Raw genomic sequence first — 19,041 nt, forward strand, 5'->3', positions numbered from 1 at the left:
ATTTTGTCAAAGAACAGAAACTAGCTTCGGTAGTCATGAGACATCAGAATCAACGTTTTCTTCACGTGATCGTGGAAGGGCCCACATATGTTACATATTGAGTTATCGACAGACATTTTAAGGTTCAGACCAAAAACGAAAACTACATGTTACGGTGACAGATGGGTTCACTTCTTTACATGGTAGAACAAGTAGGACTCTCAAACAGCGAGCTCCTCAAGCTGTGCAACTGGTCTCATAACCAAGCAAAAGCGTTGCGGTATATGGTTTTGGGTTCGGTGCCATTGGAGGGCAGTTGGGATTTGTTTAACAGCTCCCCGCTCTCCGTTGGCAAGATGTTTAAGTCCATTCTTTGTTTTCTTCAAACTAGAAAGGTTTCCGAGGTGTCGGTGCTCGGTTCTCCATAGATTGCAATCTCTGTTTCAGGTGGAAAACTTCAACCTGCATAGCGACATGAAGAGGATGTCGATGGTGGCTAACAAAATAAAGAACTAAACCTTTGATGCATAGATTTTTGTAAAGTTTAGAGGCAAGATAATTCAAAGAACAGCTATGATAAAAGATGTTATAAGAGTTTCTGTAACGCACTAGTCTGCGAAAAATGCATACCTGTAGCTGGAATGCCCTTGCTCGTTCTCCTGCAAGGACTCCTCTGGTTGAATGGAGCTCCTGTTGATCACCCGATTTGGCATAAATCACTTAACGTAACAACAGATAACTTGGTTTCTAAACAAGAACATTAAAGTACGAAGTTTCACAGTACCTTCTGGGTATCATCCAAAACCGCCTTGAGGAAAGCCACATCATGCTCAAGCCTGACATTGTCAGAATGAACAATATTTGAGAGGTTGTTAGCCTCTTCTTGCGCTATCTCTACACCCGCAACCTTTTCCTTCAGAAATTCCATCTCCTTCGCACTGTCTGACAATTTTCTCTCCATCTCCTGTCTGCTCTTGAGGGCCGAGGATAAATTTTTCTCAGCAGCTTCCTGGCTGGCCATCACAGTAGCTAACTTTCCTTCTAAAATTCCATTCTTTCTTATTAGTGCGGCCATCTTTGATTCATAGTAGTGGTACATACTTGAAGCAGTTGATAAGGCTCCTAGTTTACTATCATTTTCTGGGAACACGGCATCGTTGTTATCCATTGAAAGGTTTCCAGTTCCATGATGGTGAGGATTTGAATTTTCAAAATCATATCCAGATAGTATCTCCTCCGAAAAGAGTCTGCCTCCATATATGTTAGTCTGGACTCCTGAATCAGATTGACTGGTTTTCTTTTCTATTGGCTGAAATTAATGTAACAGTAAGTCATTAGATCATAAAAAATAGTGTATGTTTAACAAAGAATGACTGCGCATAGGGAAATAGATTTTTCTTGCTCTTGTTTGTACAACTGAACTCAAAAAGTTTTTTTATTTTTTTTCCTAAATCATGCAAGTTCCATTCGAGAATTCAAAGCGAGATAAAGATGATAACATAAGTCAGGTAGTGATCATTAACTAAGAAAAGCTTCTGCAGCTTACCTGCGAGAAAGAACTTTCATCTTCCGTACTTTTTGCCACCTTAACAGTCGTGTTGAATTCTTCTTCATTGTGGAATTGTTTCCTGAGTGAAACGTTACCAGAAACAGTATTTGGATCAACAAGCAAGGACTCCGACAAAGATTTTCTTCCAGAACCATGTTGTTCAATTGCAGATGCAAGATTTTGTCTGGTAACCGAATTAACTGAGCGTTGGGAAGAACCATTACTTAGTTGAGAAGCCAAGCCTGTGGATGATGCGCGTTTCTCAGGCAGCAAAGTTCCAGGGCCTTTGGTGGGTAAAGATCGACGACTTATGGATGATTCATTCTTTTCCATGGTCAGTACTTCAACCTGTAACAAAAAAAGTTTAGGTAATGAGCTAAAGTTTTATGAGAAATCAACTAAAGTCTAAAAACAGAAAGACGAGTTTCCAATAACCTGATTCGTTGGTTCCTTTCTGCATCCCCCAAAAGAAACAAGAAAATCCTTTTCTTTGTGTTGCACGAGCCCTAGGCTGAAACCCTGAGAATATAACATAAGAACAGTGCTTAAAGTACCAGCCAAAAAATTATTTCCGTGCTACATTATTTTAGAGGAAAAGAAGAAATCAACACCAATGAAAATTATGCTACAGGTAAAAATCACTGCTGCACACCTTATTCGCGGTGATTGAAGAAGGAGGCGATGTAATGGCCACTGACCACTCAAGTTTCCAGATATCAAAGATCAGAGTCTCAGCATGTCCTGGAACGATTAGGATAAGTCAATATAAGATGTTGCATCCTTTTTCAATGTTTCAATCGCTGAGTTAAAGAATAATGAAACTCATGCATATAATATGTCAGTACATAAACAGAGAGAAAACTTCAAGCATCTCATTCAATTATGAGGCATACGTTTTTTCCTGCTTCCACCCCCAACGATATACCATTTGGTTCCACATAGGACCCCACAGCAACCAGCTCTAGGAGATGGATGGAAACCTCGTTTCTTTATTCTTGACCATTCCATCTGAGAGAAAAGCCGATCAGCATGTCATAGGTAAACTCTCATCCATGAAGAGATGAAATATTGGCTACATAATCAGGCAGTTTATAAGATACAAGCATGGGAGAGAATTCACTCACAGTTTCAAAGTCCATTGAATACAAATCATTCAAAGTCTTGGATTTTGATGTGCCTCCAAATATTAAAAGAGTTTTATCATCATAAAGAGCTGCTACGTGGTTGGACCTTGCAGATGGTCCTGTACCGCTGCACATATATCAATATATATCAAAGTTGAGACAAAATCTGTGTCTACCAAAATAAGAAAGGAGAAGGGTTCAGTAGCAACCATGTGCAACGTAATATTTGTTACAGATAGTTCGATCAAAGAACAATATCATTGAATTTCACACAACTTAAGAAAAACCCACTCACGTGCAATGAAGGGGTAACCATGTCAACGACTTCAGATCAAACATATGCAAATCGTTCAATTTCCTCCTTTTAGCATCTTCACCTCCAAATAGGATTAATGTAGAGCTTGCCCTGACTACAGTGTGACCAGTGCGAGCAACCTGCCATGCGTGAGATATGTGGGTGGGTTAAATTATCACTCCATTTAACTATCATTAGTTGAGTAATTCACAATTCCTCAGCAAGACAATAACTTAGAGATACGGTACTAAAGGGTATATAATTTTAACAATGCAGTAATTAGTTACACCTACTAGTTCAATATAATTTTAAATATGTAGTATTTAAAATTATGCTGAAGATAAAAAACGATGAAAAAGGCTCAAGCAGTCGTGTTATAACTTTTCAAGTGTAAGGCCAAGAAAAAATTATACTAAAGCTGAAGAAATGTTTGTGCATTGAAGAAAGAGATAATGTACCGGTATATTGCCCTTTGCTTCCATATGAGACCAGCATTCTGTCTCTGTATCAAATGCCCAAACTGCACAAATGAATGAAACATTGGACAATTTCATACAAGCACAAGCAAAAAAGTGATGTTTTCATGAAGCTTCAAAGACAAACTTTAACCTGAAATTTTGTCGCTCCACGGTTCAGTTTTTCCTCCAATGAGGAGTGCCTTTTTCCCCCAAGACACCTAACAGGAGAAATGACGGAGAAAAATTCAAAATATCAAGCAAGACATTATTGTTGATTCCAATTTATGATATGCTAACCTTCTTATAGTCCACATCTACAGAAACAATCAACCTTCCCATGGTATTTTTTTCTCAATGTTGCTTGGAAACTAGGTCCTAGGAAATGGTTTTTGATATCCAATGTGTTTCGCGAGTATATTCAAATTTTTGTATTGCATAGGAAGGAACTATACACTGGTTCATGATAACAAAGGAAATGCAAACAAACAAGACAACAAGGTTTGGTACGTATATACGATTGTACCAGTTTGTGGCCCTTGCATGCAGGGATCTTTAATGGCAGACTGCTCGGTGACAAGTAAAGCTTTGACGAAGCTGTGGTCCACGTCAAACTATCAAAGTTAAGCACCTGACATTTGCAAACACCACTATCAAATTAATTATCAAACAAATCCCAAAGATTCCTACTCCAAACTTCAACCAAATTTCCTGTTCATACCCCTTGAAATGTAAATTTACGCAATAAACACACATTATCCTACCTGTACATCATTTAGCAATTCATTCCCAGATTCACCACCAACAACTATCATTTTGTTCCCAATTACAGCAGCCGCATGCTGTTCAGGAAAATTAAAAAAATATATAAATCTTTTGCTTTTGGCAACACCATCAACAAGCATGAACCAAATCAATGTACCATATGAAACAATCACAAGAAAAAGTATTAATAACACTGTACATTGAAGCGGGGTGTAGGCTTGTCCCCAGAAATCGACAACACCATCCAATTCTCAGAGCTCCCAGTCGCGGAATTACTAATCTCGGGCACAGCAGATGGACACTGACCATCGAGCTCATCAGAATTACTACTTGCCGGCACATCAGATTCATTCTGAAAAATGTAAACAACCTTTATTGTACTAAGGATTCATTACACCGAAAACAACCTACACGCAATACAAAGCTAAAAAAAAGCCTTACATTGGAGCTGTTATTTCGTTTCGGGTTTCTTATGGGGCTTCTGGTTCCCTGAGCAGAATCCGAACGCTGGACTTTCAACCTGAACACAGTAAATACCAAATTTATATCAAAATCTGAATCTTTAAACATAATTAACACCACAATTTCAAATGTCAAAAACTACACATTATTTACTGACTGCCTCAATGATTAAAAGGTCAAAACTAAAAATTAAAAATTTCAAATTTCAAATTTTTACAAAAAAGGGGAAAACAAAAAGAAGAAAAAAGTTAGTTCAAAGTAGAAATAAAGCAAAAGGAGAATAAGAACAAAAGCTCTCACCGTCCAAACTTCATGCGCCTGCGAGAAAAACCGAACATCTTCGCGAAACAGCAACCTCCGCAGCAGGAACAAACCTCTTCCTTTCCTAAACAAACCAAAAAAAATCATCATCGGACTCGCCAAAAAATCGAACAAAATCCTAAATGTCAAAGGGGAAGCTACATTAATCTTCGAGTAAACAAATGAAGTTCTCAATAAAACAAAATAATTAGAATTTTACTTTAGCGTTGCTGTGAGCAAGTAGTCGCTTACCTTCTGTTTGGTTGCCGAGAAAGTTAAGGAAAATGGGGGAGAGGAAATCCCGAATCACGAGCGGGTGAGTTTAACTGAGTGAGTGAGCTGGAGGCAGGGCCTGGTACTGTAACTATACAGACCAGAGGTTAAGGTGCGTACGTTAGCATCTTGGCGCAGGTTGTCCTGTAGCGCATCACAGGAATTTCCTTTTGTTTTTTTACTTAAAGATGAAAATCCTTGCAAGTATTTTCAACATTGTCACTGTAGAAAATAAAATTTATATTTATATTTATTCTTCGCACACTTGTTTTTATCTTCGAACATCTTATTTTTCAAACATCTATAATTAAATTTGCATATTTCTCTAAATACTTATAATAAATTTTTAACTTATTCGTATTTAAAAATAATAAAAAATTGACACAACTTCTTATTTGAGCATCATTGGGAAAATAGAAAAACCCGTAGCGGATGAATGACGAGAGAAATGGAAAGACGGACTCGGGGAGAGAGAGCTGGGTGGTGGCTGCAACAACACTTTTCCATTTATTTTTTATCTTATTTTTAAAATGTTAAGAATTATTTTTTTTAATTTAATTAGGTATTTTTCTAACGTTAACAATAAATAGGATGGTTATTTTTAAAAATATATATATATATTTGTGGATGTCCATAGAAATTGGGAAATTAATTACATATTTTTTTTCTGTTTGTGTGAAGTGTGGATGACCGTTGCGTGGGAGAGTGAGAGTTGAGAGAGCGTGGTTAAATATTCGAGAGAGACATTTATTGTATGCGGCAGTGGGTCCCTGGGGTTGTCTTGGGACTTGCAAATTTCAGCTCAAAAGATCAAATCTCTGTTTACGTCCACGTTTCGATTCGTAGAGAGTTGTATGGTTTTGATATTCTCGAGTATTTTTTTTTTTCTTTTTCGAAGATATTCTCGATTATAAAAAGGTTGGCTCATGTTAAAAATGCGATTTAGTAATTAATTTTTTTTTCTTTTTTCTTTTTTTTATTATTTTGTTAATTAGTTTTGGTGATGATAAATAAGAGAATGAATAATATTTGGCTATTCAAAGACGAGTAGGAATTTCTACTTAGAACTCTTGGTGTTCGAATCACAAAACTTTGCTTATGATCAGAATTATTATGTTATGAATCACTTTATAAAGATTATCTCGGCAAGAAATGAATTAAAACTAAGATCGTTTGGTCGATCTATTGTAGCAAATACATAGATGATCCGTAATACTTTTATCAATTCCGTTTATATGTTTTTGTATTATTTGATGACTAAACGACCTTAGTTTCAATTGATTTTTTGCAAAGACGATCTTAATAGAGTGACTTACAATATGAACAGCTTTTATCATAAACACAAAGTTCTATAAATCAGCAAAGAACGGTTTTGAGTAAAAACTCCGACTCATCTTTTGAGTAGCCAAGTGTTGTTCTGAGTGAATACACTACTGTGATCGAATTAGTTAAGTTCAAGTATGCACGAGTAAAAGTGGCAAATCATCTCATTGGGTTGTTAACGGGTATCATTAATTAAAAATCATTTAATTTGATTTTACCTTACACTATCATAACCACTACTAATCTCGTCTCTATATCTTGGTGATATTAAATTATACGGGTCTTAATGGTACCCATTAACAACCTAATGAGTTGCTTTGCCTACTCTATGATTGTGTCAGCTTTATGTCTATATATTAAATACTAGCATATGTCCCACACTTTGTGTGTTAAAATTTTTTTTATTTTTGCTTTAAAATGGGAAGGAGAGAGGGAGAAAAAGAGGAACGTCGATTTGGAGAGAGAAATTTTATTTCTTTTTTTTTTAATTAGAGAATGTTAAATCACTTTTGGTGAGACTTAAAAAAAAAAATTATAAAATTTAGTTTGTGTGAAATTTTGTTTTTTTTTTTTGTTTTTTTTGGTCAAAAAGAAACATTCATTAAGTAGAAAAGGTTACAGGCTATATCCAAACGAAAAGCAAAAATAACCCAAAGCAAACTGGGGGGAATCAAATACATAAAGCCTAGCCTAATAAGCAAACTAACGAAAATTAAAACCCTAATCCCTAATTTCCAAACACAGGCCGCCGCTACCGTCGGTATCACGAATCTCTTGCCAGTAGCCACCAAAGCAGCAATACTAGAGAAAGCAATCGAGTGGTCAATTCGACCAAGACATCATAACAGAACACCTACAAACCTGCAACTAAAGACGCCAAACCAAGAAATAGTCACTAGATCCGAAACACCATGACAAATCCCTTCAAATACATTCAAACATAGTAGCATGGATGGAAGGTGAGGCTAAGGGGTATGTAAAATACCCTTACTTTGGCCAAAACCTCAGAACACTTGGCCTCGAGGGGATTCAACCATGCTAGTTAGGGGGAAGAGAAGTGAGCAAGGGAGAGGGATATGGCATCCATTTTCGATTTGGCGCAGCACCCAAGATGGGGTGCAGGTAGATTATGAAGAAGTGAGGTAGAAAGGAAAGGTGGGGGGAGATGAAGTTCTGGGTTTGCAAAGGGATTCCCGGAAAAGAGGGAGGATGGAGAAAGAGTGATGATCGCCAAAGAAAGTGCATGAAGCCCAAATTTGAGACAAGCTCAAGGAAAGGAGGAGACCAAGCTCAAAAATTCAAAACAAAACTGAAAGGAAAACTGAAATACAAGCAAGAGGGAAGGAGAGAAGGAGAAAATGAGAGAAGAAGGAGAAGAGAGAAGGAAGGGGGTTGCCACCGGCACCCAAGCCAAAGGCTAGGGCCGGGGGCTAGGGTTTTACCTCAATTTGTGTTTACAGAGAGATGAAGCGAGAGCAATATCTCTATCGGTAGTGACTTACTAGCTTATGATCTGTAGTTTTATGGTTTCAAACACTTAAAAAGGACACTAAACTATCTATAATCATTGCAATCCTATATATTATTGCCATATTAGGCATGCTTTAGTTCATACTACCATGGCAAGGTACTATATAAAGAAAACACATCATTAACTTCTCACTCTTGTAATACAGAGTTGAGATCTTTTATATACAACCTAATTATGGGTCAAAACATTGATATTAGGGAAATTGTATGCAAACTTTATGGAGAGAGATTTTTTAGTGTGCCAGAAACACAGCTCGATACACAAAGTGTCATAATATAAGTAGTTAGATACTTGGAAGAAAAAAAAATCCAGCCATTTATATTCTAACATTGGGTGTTTTAGATCGTGTTCTCGACATTCTCGAAAATTTCTCTTTTTTGGATAATGCATATAAAATTATTCTATTAAACTACACATACATTTATATAGAATAGTCTTGTCCACACATCAATTTTACCTCTCACACACTCTCTTATTTATTCATTAAATGACGTGGATGCTAATGTGGATTCTAAATAAAACAGGAAAAATATATATATATAATCTAAAAGGAAATTAAAATAAAATTAAACGAAAGAAACTCTATAAACCTGCAAACAAGAAAAGAGTAAAACTCCATTGATTCGTAACCTCCATCTCCATCTTTGTCAATGAGGTCTACAATTAAATATCAATAATCGAAAAGGAAGCATGGTGATGAAGTCCTATGAAGATCTTTTATTCATTTATTTTTCTTTGACATTAATAAACGAATTTAAAAAAAAAAAAAAAAACAGTAGGCATCAGCACAATGGATATCAATAATCTGTCATTTTATGAGCTAAAAACCAAATTACCCTTTAAAATTTGCCCTGAACCCTATATATATAAGACGAGCTATCCGCCACCAATTCTGCTTAAAACCAGACCAACAAAACGTGGGGACCTAAACTTCCAATACAATATATATATATAAAAGACGAGCTATCCGCCACCAATTCTGCTTAAAACCAGACCGGCAAAACGTGGGGACCTAACCATCCAATACACACTCCACTAGTCTACCCCAAACAAAAGAGTGAAATGCCTTGGTTTGCATGTGGAGATCAAGTGTATCAAACTTTGGAATTGCTCCAAAACCAAACACATATTTTCTTTGCCGTATCTAATAAATACCTAAGACAGTGACAATTATTCATTAGCTTCTGTTAGCCCCATTTCACGGGTTGTTTTTTTTCTTTAGATAGCATAATCATTACTTAGCGCTACCATCTAGTAATATTATACTCTACTTATAACGGTAAGTTTTAAATGCCACTAGTGATATTATGAGTAATGCATTGTGTGTGTTAGAGTACAAACTTCATCTCTAGTGTATAAAATATGTCGTCGTGTTAAAATAATAATAAGAAATATAGCATGAGGGCTGAGGGTTAGAGGAACCCAAACTATCCAATGATCTTCCCAGTTCGAAAAAAAAAAAAAAAAAAAAAAAAGAAACTATATCCCCCAGAAGAGTAGGAAGAGAACTCAATTCCCAATTCAAATGAGCAGAGAAATCAGCTGTAATTGCCTCCTAATGAGTCCATATTATATCATATATTTTACCCTAATCTTAGTATTAATTTATTAGTTATTTTGGTAGAATTTTGATACTTTGTTATATATTTTCAATGTAGGACATTCGACTTCCTCTGGAGCAAAAATTATTCAAACATATGAATTTTGGAGTGATTCCAATTGAAGGATGTTCGTGTGCCTTTCAAGATGATTGTATCAAAATTCCAGATTTTTTACCAAGCCATTTGACCGTGACGATGAAATTAAAGCCCAGCGCATAACTTTCACAAATTGATGTTTTTGGACGTTTTGGGTATTTTGGAGGTCAATATGGCGTATTTTGAGAAAAATTCCTTCTGAGGATTTGTAGGGGACGTCTTCAGCTTTAAAAGGAGACCTTTTGGGATCAAATTGGAGTTGATTTGGTCAGTCAAAAGTGTGATTTTCTGAGAACTTTGAATTCTAGTTCAAATATAAAACCTTTTATTTTCTGTTTTATCATTTAATTATGTTTCCTAATTTTATTCTAAGACCTTTTCAAGGTAGGGTTTTATTTTCTGGTAGTATAAATAAGGCTCGTTAGCCATTAGGGTTCTCTATGCAACATTGGGGGGAACATACGTGGAAAATTTAGCTAGGCTTTGACGCTTTGTATTTTGAATGTGTTTTCTATCTTTTTTTCTATTTCAATAAATTCCTTGTGTTTTATGGTTGCTAGTAGCTAATTTTCGTTTGCTAGGGCGATGCCTTGAGCCTTAGTTAGATATGTAGTTTTTATTTAATTGCTTATGATATTATGCATGCATGCTTTGAATTATTAATCAATGTGCTTTAAACTGTCTCTATATCTTAATGCTTAGCTACCATTAGGATTTTTAGATAAGTAATCGGATGAAAATCGGTCGGAATACCACCGGAGGATTAAGTATTGCTTCTTGTGATTGATAGTTGTAATTTCACCGAATACCACATCTTAAAGGTTGCATGGTTTTTCAAAGGATTTTCACAAAGCATAATGAGTCATACATATTTATATTTGATCTGAATACCACTGACAAATTGCATGTTGGATATACGTTCTAACTTGAATACCACGAGTAGAATATGCGTTAGGAAAACCTAACCTTCATAGTTGCATGGGTAATTCATAAGTAATTGATAAACCTACATAGAATTGTTAAGGGGACGGCGAAACCCTAGGCTTTTACAATTTGGTTTTCAAAACTATTTTCTTTTGTTTTCTTTACTTTGTCAAGTTATTTATTTGTTTTAATTTAAAATTCGTTTTTAATATTCTAGGTCATAAAATCAACTTTTTCCAATCTTTGTTTTTTAAATAATTAATTAAGATTTGGTATTTACATAAATTATTCATTCAATCCCTGTGAAAAATGACATTGCTTGAGCCACTATACTACGACAACCTTGTACTCTTGCAAGTATTTTTAAATGTTTTTATCCCTACTTTTGCAAGTGGTAAAAATCTCTATCACCTCCCGACAAACTTATCTTCACATATGAAACATTTCATGCTTCACGTATATATATCCAATTTATAGAGGCGTTTATAATCATTTCGTTTTCAGTTTTCAATTTTTAGAAAAATGAAAACTGAAAACTATTTTCTTGAGTTTTCAAAATTGGTCTTGAGCTTTTAGTTTTTGGTTTTCAGTTCTTATTTATTTTTAACTAAAACCTAAAAATAGCTAATAAACAAGATTTCAGTTTTCCTAAAAGTGAAAACCAAAAACCAAAAACTAATTATTATCAAACGACCCATTACTAATCACCTCTCACACATGTAAAACTACCTTGCAGAGATAGATATTTCACGTGAATGTGAGTTCATAGGAAGTTTGATGAATGATATTAATTAGTCTAAATATTCTTTTTATCCATTTATAATTATTGTTGTTGTTGTTACAATGAAAGGGAATTATTGTTGTTGTGATCTGGTTCTAGATTATTGCATTTGCAGAGGGGATTATAACGAGGCTAAATATCCATATGCTTGCATTATTATAACAAATTCTGCTAGTGTTAACCGTTGATTTTGATTGTCCTTAATCCTACTTAACTTAAATCACAACTTAAGCTCGATCTTACATGAACATTGAAATTACATTGTATAAGTAGGCACCATGATTAGTAAAAGTAAGATTTTATTACCATAATAATTAACCAGAACCAGAAACATAGCATCTTACAAAAAAGCTAGAGTACATAATAAGTTAACAACTTTATTATATGATATTATATATATATATATATGCTCTATATTTATTCCGACTCGGATACTTGTTTAGTTAATATCTCAAGCATGCACAACTAGGAATCTTAATAGCTCCTGTTAAGCAAGTTAATTAGCCATAGTTTGAATTAATCAAACCCATAATGCTCCGACACGCTTAAGCATGGGGATTAAGGAGCGCCTAAGATGAAGACTCATGACCTCATTGGCTCCACCAACAAGTTCACCACCAATGAACACAGCAGGCACAGTAGGGTTGCATCCTAGCCTAGAGAGAGCTTGCTCTATCTCTCTCCCTCTTTGCATCTGATCAAGCTCATACACTGCTGGGTTCACCCCAAAGTCACAAAGCAGGGTTTTGATCGTGTGCGACATGCAGCACGAGCTCTTGCTGAAGATCACCACTGGTCTCTCTGATGCCATATTTGTCACCGCATCCATCGCTGATTGAAATGTTGCTAGTAGTACTCTTCAAAAATGTAAGAAGATTAGGGTTTAGGAGAGCAAATGAGAATTGAAGTGAAAGTGTGTCAAAAAGATTGGGAAGTTGGGAAAAGGGTAAGGAGAGCAATGCGAATAGTTGAGAGGATTGAGGTTTGATGTTGTGAGTATTTGGGGAAGGATGGAGGGGTTTATATAGGGACATGGGAGACTAGTGGATTGGCATTGTTGGCTTTAATAATTCGATGATGAAGGAAAAACAAGAATGTTCCAATAGATATTTAAGCCATCCCATCCAAATGCTGCACACTGTAGCTTAATTAGATCATGAAAGTTGCATGCACAAAAATTAACCGAATCTTTTTGCATACGGAAATTATAGAGACGTGTCCTTTGTACGGCTTCACGTTCTTATCTTGTTCCATGATATGCTATTGCCTAAACAGGTACCTTGCTGTATTCTCCTTTTTTTTCTTTTTTGTTTAATAATTTATTTCTCTTGTGCTAGCTAGATTGCTTATTTACATGTTTGTTTAGGGTTTCTTTTATATGACGGTAACACCAAGTGACATGTTAATATGAGGACACACTCATTTCCGTTTGTTCTACATTTTCTGCACATAGGAAGGGCTATGGTACTCAGCGAGTTGATGATCAACGGCTCACTACAAGAAAGGGTCTATTGTATTTGATCTCCCGTATCTATCCTTGAGCATCTGCTGAGTTGGAGAAACTAGTTGGTTTTATCCATTTGGGACCTCCTTTTTCGTACTTGGATTCGCATCCAATTCATGAAAAGGATACAGAAAGCCAAGTGAAATGAGAAAATACATGTCCCCAAGAATTATACATATGCAATGTTCATACCTGTCAAAAACTACTTACAACTCAAAAATTGATCAAGTACTGATGCATAATTAGGTTCCCCACAAGAAGCCTAGCTAATACAAATTGGTTTCATTGCATTCCAAAAATGTCAAAATAAATTTGCGACCTAACGAAAATTTTAATTAACAAATCAGTCTCCTCTCACTTTCGACGGACGATGATGCACAGCGGGGCACGTCCTAAATCCAAAAACCGCCGTACATGGAGTGAGATGACAAATCGATATGCCATGAGGTGCTGCCGTGGTCCCAAATGTTATACCCTATGTATCTTTCCATGTCAAAGTGATGTAGTTTGTTGCTTTTTGTTATTCTATAACTGGAAAAATACATGTATTTAATTTTCTTGTCTATGTTCCTCGAAATTACTAATATCTAGTCTGGACCGCCCATGCATAAACCATGTTTTTGAAAGGTCGATCGAGATGTTGATATATTGTCCATCAGTCATCTCTAGAAGAATGAATCCCATCAAATGGAAAGCTCCTTCACTTTCTTTTGATTGATTTTCCATCACCACTTCAAATCCTGGTCATGCGAATTGATGCTAACGTGTCTCAGGGATATGTAATTTATACTCCTCAATTCATATGTATGTGTGTGTGTGTGTGTATATATATATATATATATATCAGTACTATGATTCTTTATGCCATGTATATGGAGGAAATGATCATACCTGTGATTTCAGGTCTCATCTCATATTCTCATGCATGTGTGTGTCACGACCTATAGAAAGCCTGTGACAAAGTACATTATTAAGGAACAATGGCCTTACCTAAATGGCCCAGCATTATGGCAATTGGGAGCCAAGGGTCATCTTGGTCTTGGAGGTTCCATGACCGTACATCTCGTACTTATTGCAGCATGCATATATATGCATTAATGCATGCATGGCTATTTATCATCTCGTATTTATGCATGACTTCCATATAACATACATACATACATACATACATACATACATATATATATATATATATATAGCAGTGATTCTAATGTTAACTGCACCGCGGATAAAATATTGACAACTGTAAATTTATAGTATTCAACGGTATATCAAAGACATATATATTAACCCCATATTGACCCATATTAACAACATGTGCAGTTTAAAACATTGAAAAGCTTATATATTAGTATATATAAATATATTTTAGGCTGCATATTTTATTAGACCTGTTATTAAATGCAACTTAGAATAAGTTTTATATGTGCAGGACTCTCAAACACTAACTTAATACAGCATTAATCATTCATGTAACCTTGTTTCACAAAATAATCTTATGATTCGAAGCGTTCATTTTGACTATCAATATTATTCATGCATCATGAACCTTCACACTTTACATTAAAGGCTTGTTTGGATGTACTTTTAAAATAACTGAAAGCGCTTTTAGAGAAAATGTTTTTAGGTTTCAAAAGCATTTTAAGTGCTTTCTACAAAAAAAACATCAGTTATGTATTTTTTTCTATGAAGCATTTTAAGTGCTTTTTCAGGATTTATTAGCATTTTTACTAAGGATTGTTTCCAAAAATATTTTCATCAAAAACACTTTTCGTCATTTTAAAAGTACATCTAAACGAACTCTAACTCATAATATATGTACCTTCCATGACTATTCTCTTTCGTTCACACTAGCTAATATGCGAGAGTGTGTGTGGGCGATAAGGTCCGTATAATTACACGTGTGTAGGTAGCGTAAGTTGGAAAAAGAATGCCAACTTTTTAAGCCAAAAGTTATTAAAGATAAAAAGTAACGCGACGACGGATCGTGGCATCACGCAAATTAGGGTTTTGGGTTGGTGAGGTCAGGTACGTGAGAGGCTCTTGTGTGAGGTCAGGTACAGACCGTGTACAGATTCTCTTGATTGTTTTATTCCTTCTCAGAAAGGAAAGAAAGGATTCTTTGTACGCTTCGTAAGGACCCATATTTGCTTTTCTCTCACACACAGATATATTGTTACATCTCATATCGTTCAGGGGAGTGGATCTTGTAAGTCTTATATGTATATTCTCATTTCTATCTAACACAATGACTTTTGGGAACTCATTGGTTTCGGGTTCCATCGGAACTCCGAAGTTAAGCGAGTTCAAGCGAGAGCAATCCCAAGATAGGTAACTCACTGGAAAGTTCTCGTGTGAGTTCCTATAAACAAAACCATGAGGGTTTGGTAGGGGCCCAAAGCGGATAATATCGTGCTACGGTGGAGTCGAGCCCAGGTTGTGGTGGGGGTCCGGACCGAGATGTGACAATTTGGTATCAGAGCCAATCATTGGCCGGAAGTGTGTCGATAAGGACGTCGGGCCCTTAAAGGGGTGGTTTGTTGCATCCCACATCGTCCAGGGAAGTGGATCATGTAAGCCTTATATGTATATTCTCATCTCTACCTACCACGAGGCCTTTTGGGAACTCACTGGTTTCGGGTCCATCAGAACTCCGAAGTTGAGCGAGTTCAGGCGAGAACATTCTCAAGATGGGTGACCTACTAGGAAGTTCTCATGTGAGTTCCCAGAAACAAAATCGTGAGGGTGTGGTAGGGGCCCAAAGCAGACAATATCGTGCTACAGTGCTAGACTCAATAGTAATTGTCACATCCTGACCCGGGCGCCCACCACATCCCAGGCTCGACTTCACATCGCAACCCGAGCCCCTACCACATCCTGAGCTCGACTCCAACGTAGAACGATATTGTCCACTTTAGGCCCTTACCACGCCATCACGGTTTTGTTTCTAGAAACTCACATGATAAGAACTTCTTAGTCGGTCACCCAATTTGGGAATGTTCTAGCCCCTTTTTCGCTTAACTTCGGAGTTAATATGGAACCCGAAACTAGTGAACTCCCAAAAGGCATCGTGCTATATGGAGGTAAGCATGTACATATAAGGCTTATAGGATTCACTCTCTTGGGCGATATGTGGTGTAACAATTCACCCCCCTTAGGGGCTGGGAATGTTCTGGCCCCTTTCTCCCTTAACTTCGGAGTTTCTATGGAACCCGAAACCAGTGAGCTCCCAAAAGGTATCGTGCTATATGGAGGTAAGCATTTACATATAAGGCTTACATGATTCACTTTCCTGGACGATGTGGGATATAACAATCCATCCCCTTAGGGGCCCGATATCCTTGTCGGCACACTCGCACCACACAACAGAGTGACTCTGATACCAAATAGTCACATACTGGCCCGGGCCCTCACCACATCCAGGCTCGACTCCACTATAGCTAGACCTGGCAAACGGGTCGTGTGTGTCGTGTTCGTGTCGTTTTCGTGTAACACCTGTTATCTTAACGGGTCGTGTCGTGTCACACCCGTTATCTTAACGGGTCCTTAACAGGTCGTGTCACTTTACCCAACGGGTAAAGTGACCCGACCCGTTATGACCCGTTAAGAAAAAAATATATTTTTTAAAAAATTTGCACATACCACACATTGCGACATAAATATTACTTGAAAACATTAAAACATTTCTCGTTCAAGTACTATATCTACACTCGAAAATGAAAGCCTAATAAAAAAAATAATACATATACTACTAATCTATTACAAATATTAAATGTGCGAGGATAAAGAGTTTTTGTTTTTAAGATTGACTAACACTTAGAGTTTATTTATACTTTTATTAAGTATAACATAAGATTTTGTGGTATCCACTTGTGTAAATATTTTAAATTGAAGATCGAATTCATTCATTGTATTCATATAGGGTCAAGGAGTGTAGTTATAAAAAATCATCAAAATCGGAGTTAAAATAACCGTTAAATCGTGATTTTTCGTTTATAACCGTTGAAAAGCTTTGTCCCGTTACTTGATCTCTGAATGTTTTTTTTTTGTGATTTTTTGCTGATGTGATCTCCAAGCATATACAAACAATTTTGACGGTTTGGATCGTTGAAATTAGTTTTGGAGAATTCGTAAAACGATAGATTGACTAACGCTTAGAGTTTATTTATACTTTTATTAAGTATAACATAAGATTTTATGGTATCCACTTGTGTAAATATTTTAAATTGAAGATCGAATTCATTCATTGTATTCATATAGGGTCAAGGAGTGTAGTTATAAAAAATCATCAAAATCGGAGTTAAAATAACCGTTAAATCGTGATTTTTCGTTTATAACCGTTGAAAAGCTTTGTCCCGTTACTTGATCTCTGAATGTTTTTTTTTTGTGATTTTTTGCTGATGTGATCTCCAAGCATATACAAACAATTTTGACGGTTTGGATCGTTGAAATTAGTTTTGGAGAATTCGTAAAACGATAGATTGACTAACACTTAGAGTTTATTTATACTTTTATTAAGTATAACATAAGATTTTGTGGTATCCACTTGTGTAAATATTTTAAATTGAAGATCGAATTCATTCATTGTATTCATATAGGGTCAAGGAGTGTAGTTATAAAAAATCATCAAAATCGGAGTTAAAATAACCGTTAAATCGTGATTTTTCATTTATAACCGTTGAAAAGCTTTGTCCCGTTACTTGATCTCTGAATGTTTTTGTTTTGTGATTTTTTGCTGATGTGATCTCCAAGCATATACAAACAATTTTGACGGTTTGGATCGTTGAAATTATTTTTGGAGAATTCGTAAAACGATAGATTGACTAACGCTTAGAGTTTATTTATACTTTTATTAAGTATAACATAAGATTTTGTGGTATCCACTTGTGTAAATATTTTAAATTGAAGATCGAATTCATTCATTGTATTCATATAGGGTCAAGGAGTGTAGTTATAAAAAATCATCAAAATCGGAGTTAAAATAACCGTTAAATCGTGATTTTTCGTTTATAACCGTTGAAAAGCTTTGTCCCGTTACTTGATCTCTGAATGTTTTTTTTTTGTGATTTTTTGCTGATGTGATCTCCAAGCATATACAAACAATTTTGACGGTTTGGATCGTTGAAATTAGTTTTGGAGAATTCGTAAAACGATAGATTGACTAACGCTTAGAGTTTATTTATACTTTTATTAAGTATAACATAAGATTTTGTGGTATCCACTTGTGTAAATATTTTAAATTGAAGATCGAATTCATTCATTGTATTCATATAGGGTCAAGGAGTGTAGTTATAAAAAATCATCAAAATCGGAGTTAAAATAACCGTTAAATCGTGATTTTTCGTTTATAACCGTTGAAAAGCTTTGTCCCGTTACTTGATCTCTGAATGTTTTTTTTTTGTGATTTTTTGCTGATGTGATCTCCAAGCATATACAAACAATTTTGACGGTTTGGATCGTTGAAATTAGTTTTGGAGAATTCGTAAAACGATAGATTGACCAACGCTTAGAGTTTATTTATACTTTTATTAAGTATAACATAAGATTTTGTGGTATCCACTTGTGTAAATATTTTAAATTGAAGATCGAATTCATTCATTGTATTCATATAGGGTCAAGGAGTGTAGTTATAAAAAATCATCAAAATCAGAGTTAAAATAACCGTTAAATCGTGATTTTTCGTTTATAACCGTTGAAAAGCTTTGTCCCGTTACTTGATCTCTGAATGTTTTTTTTTGTGATTTTTTGCTGATGTGATCTCCAAGCATTTACAAACAATTTTGACGGTTTGGATCGTTGAGATTAGTTTTGGAGAATTCGTAAAACGATAGATTGACTAACACTTAGAGTTTATTTATACTTAGATTCACCACTTCTATTAATTTTCATTTTTCCCTCTCTTTTTTGTTTCCTTTTCAACTTTTTCTTATCATTTTCACTTTTCCCTCCAACATCTTTCCCTAATTGAATTCCCTCACTTTTTTGTTTTATTTTCAACTTTTCTTAACATTTTCATTTTCCCTCCATTTTTTTTTTCAAAAAGGGCAGCAAGTTGGCAAATGGCAATGGCAAGAAATTG

The 19,041-nt window shown here is 35.6% G+C and overlaps 2 protein-coding genes across 2 annotated transcripts; both read right to left on the reverse strand.

Moving 5' to 3' along the window:
• Positions 1–43: 43 nt before the first annotated feature.
• On the reverse strand, positions 44–5,400 carry LOC137730902 (uncharacterized). The gene is made up of 17 exons (XM_068469900.2): positions 5,182–5,400; positions 4,930–5,014; positions 4,609–4,687; positions 4,367–4,519; positions 4,167–4,244; positions 3,929–4,033; positions 3,557–3,623; positions 3,406–3,467; positions 2,948–3,087; positions 2,653–2,779; positions 2,422–2,536; positions 2,181–2,269; positions 1,964–2,047; positions 1,526–1,876; positions 764–1,288; positions 610–669; positions 44–441 (listed from the first exon to the last, which is right to left on the reverse strand). The coding sequence occupies exons 2-17, from the start codon at positions 4,965–4,967 to the stop codon at positions 367–369; spliced, it is 2,148 nt and encodes a 715-aa protein (XP_068326001.2). The 5' UTR covers positions 4,968–5,014; positions 5,182–5,400; the 3' UTR covers positions 44–366.
• Positions 5,401–11,740: 6,340 nt separating this feature from the next.
• Positions 11,741–12,471, reverse strand: LOC137732473 (monothiol glutaredoxin-S2-like). Its single transcript, XM_068471785.2, has one exon. The coding sequence runs from the start codon at positions 12,285–12,287 to the stop codon at positions 11,979–11,981; it is 309 nt and encodes a 102-aa protein (XP_068327886.1). The 5' UTR covers positions 12,288–12,471; the 3' UTR covers positions 11,741–11,978.
• Between the last annotated feature and the right edge of the window lie 6,570 nt (positions 12,472–19,041).

Source organism: Pyrus communis, chromosome 16, assembly GCF_041283825.1.
Source record: "Pyrus communis isolate YQ-2024b chromosome 16, ASM4128382v1, whole genome shotgun sequence".
NCBI lineage: Eukaryota > Viridiplantae > Streptophyta > Magnoliopsida > Rosales > Rosaceae > Pyrus > Pyrus communis.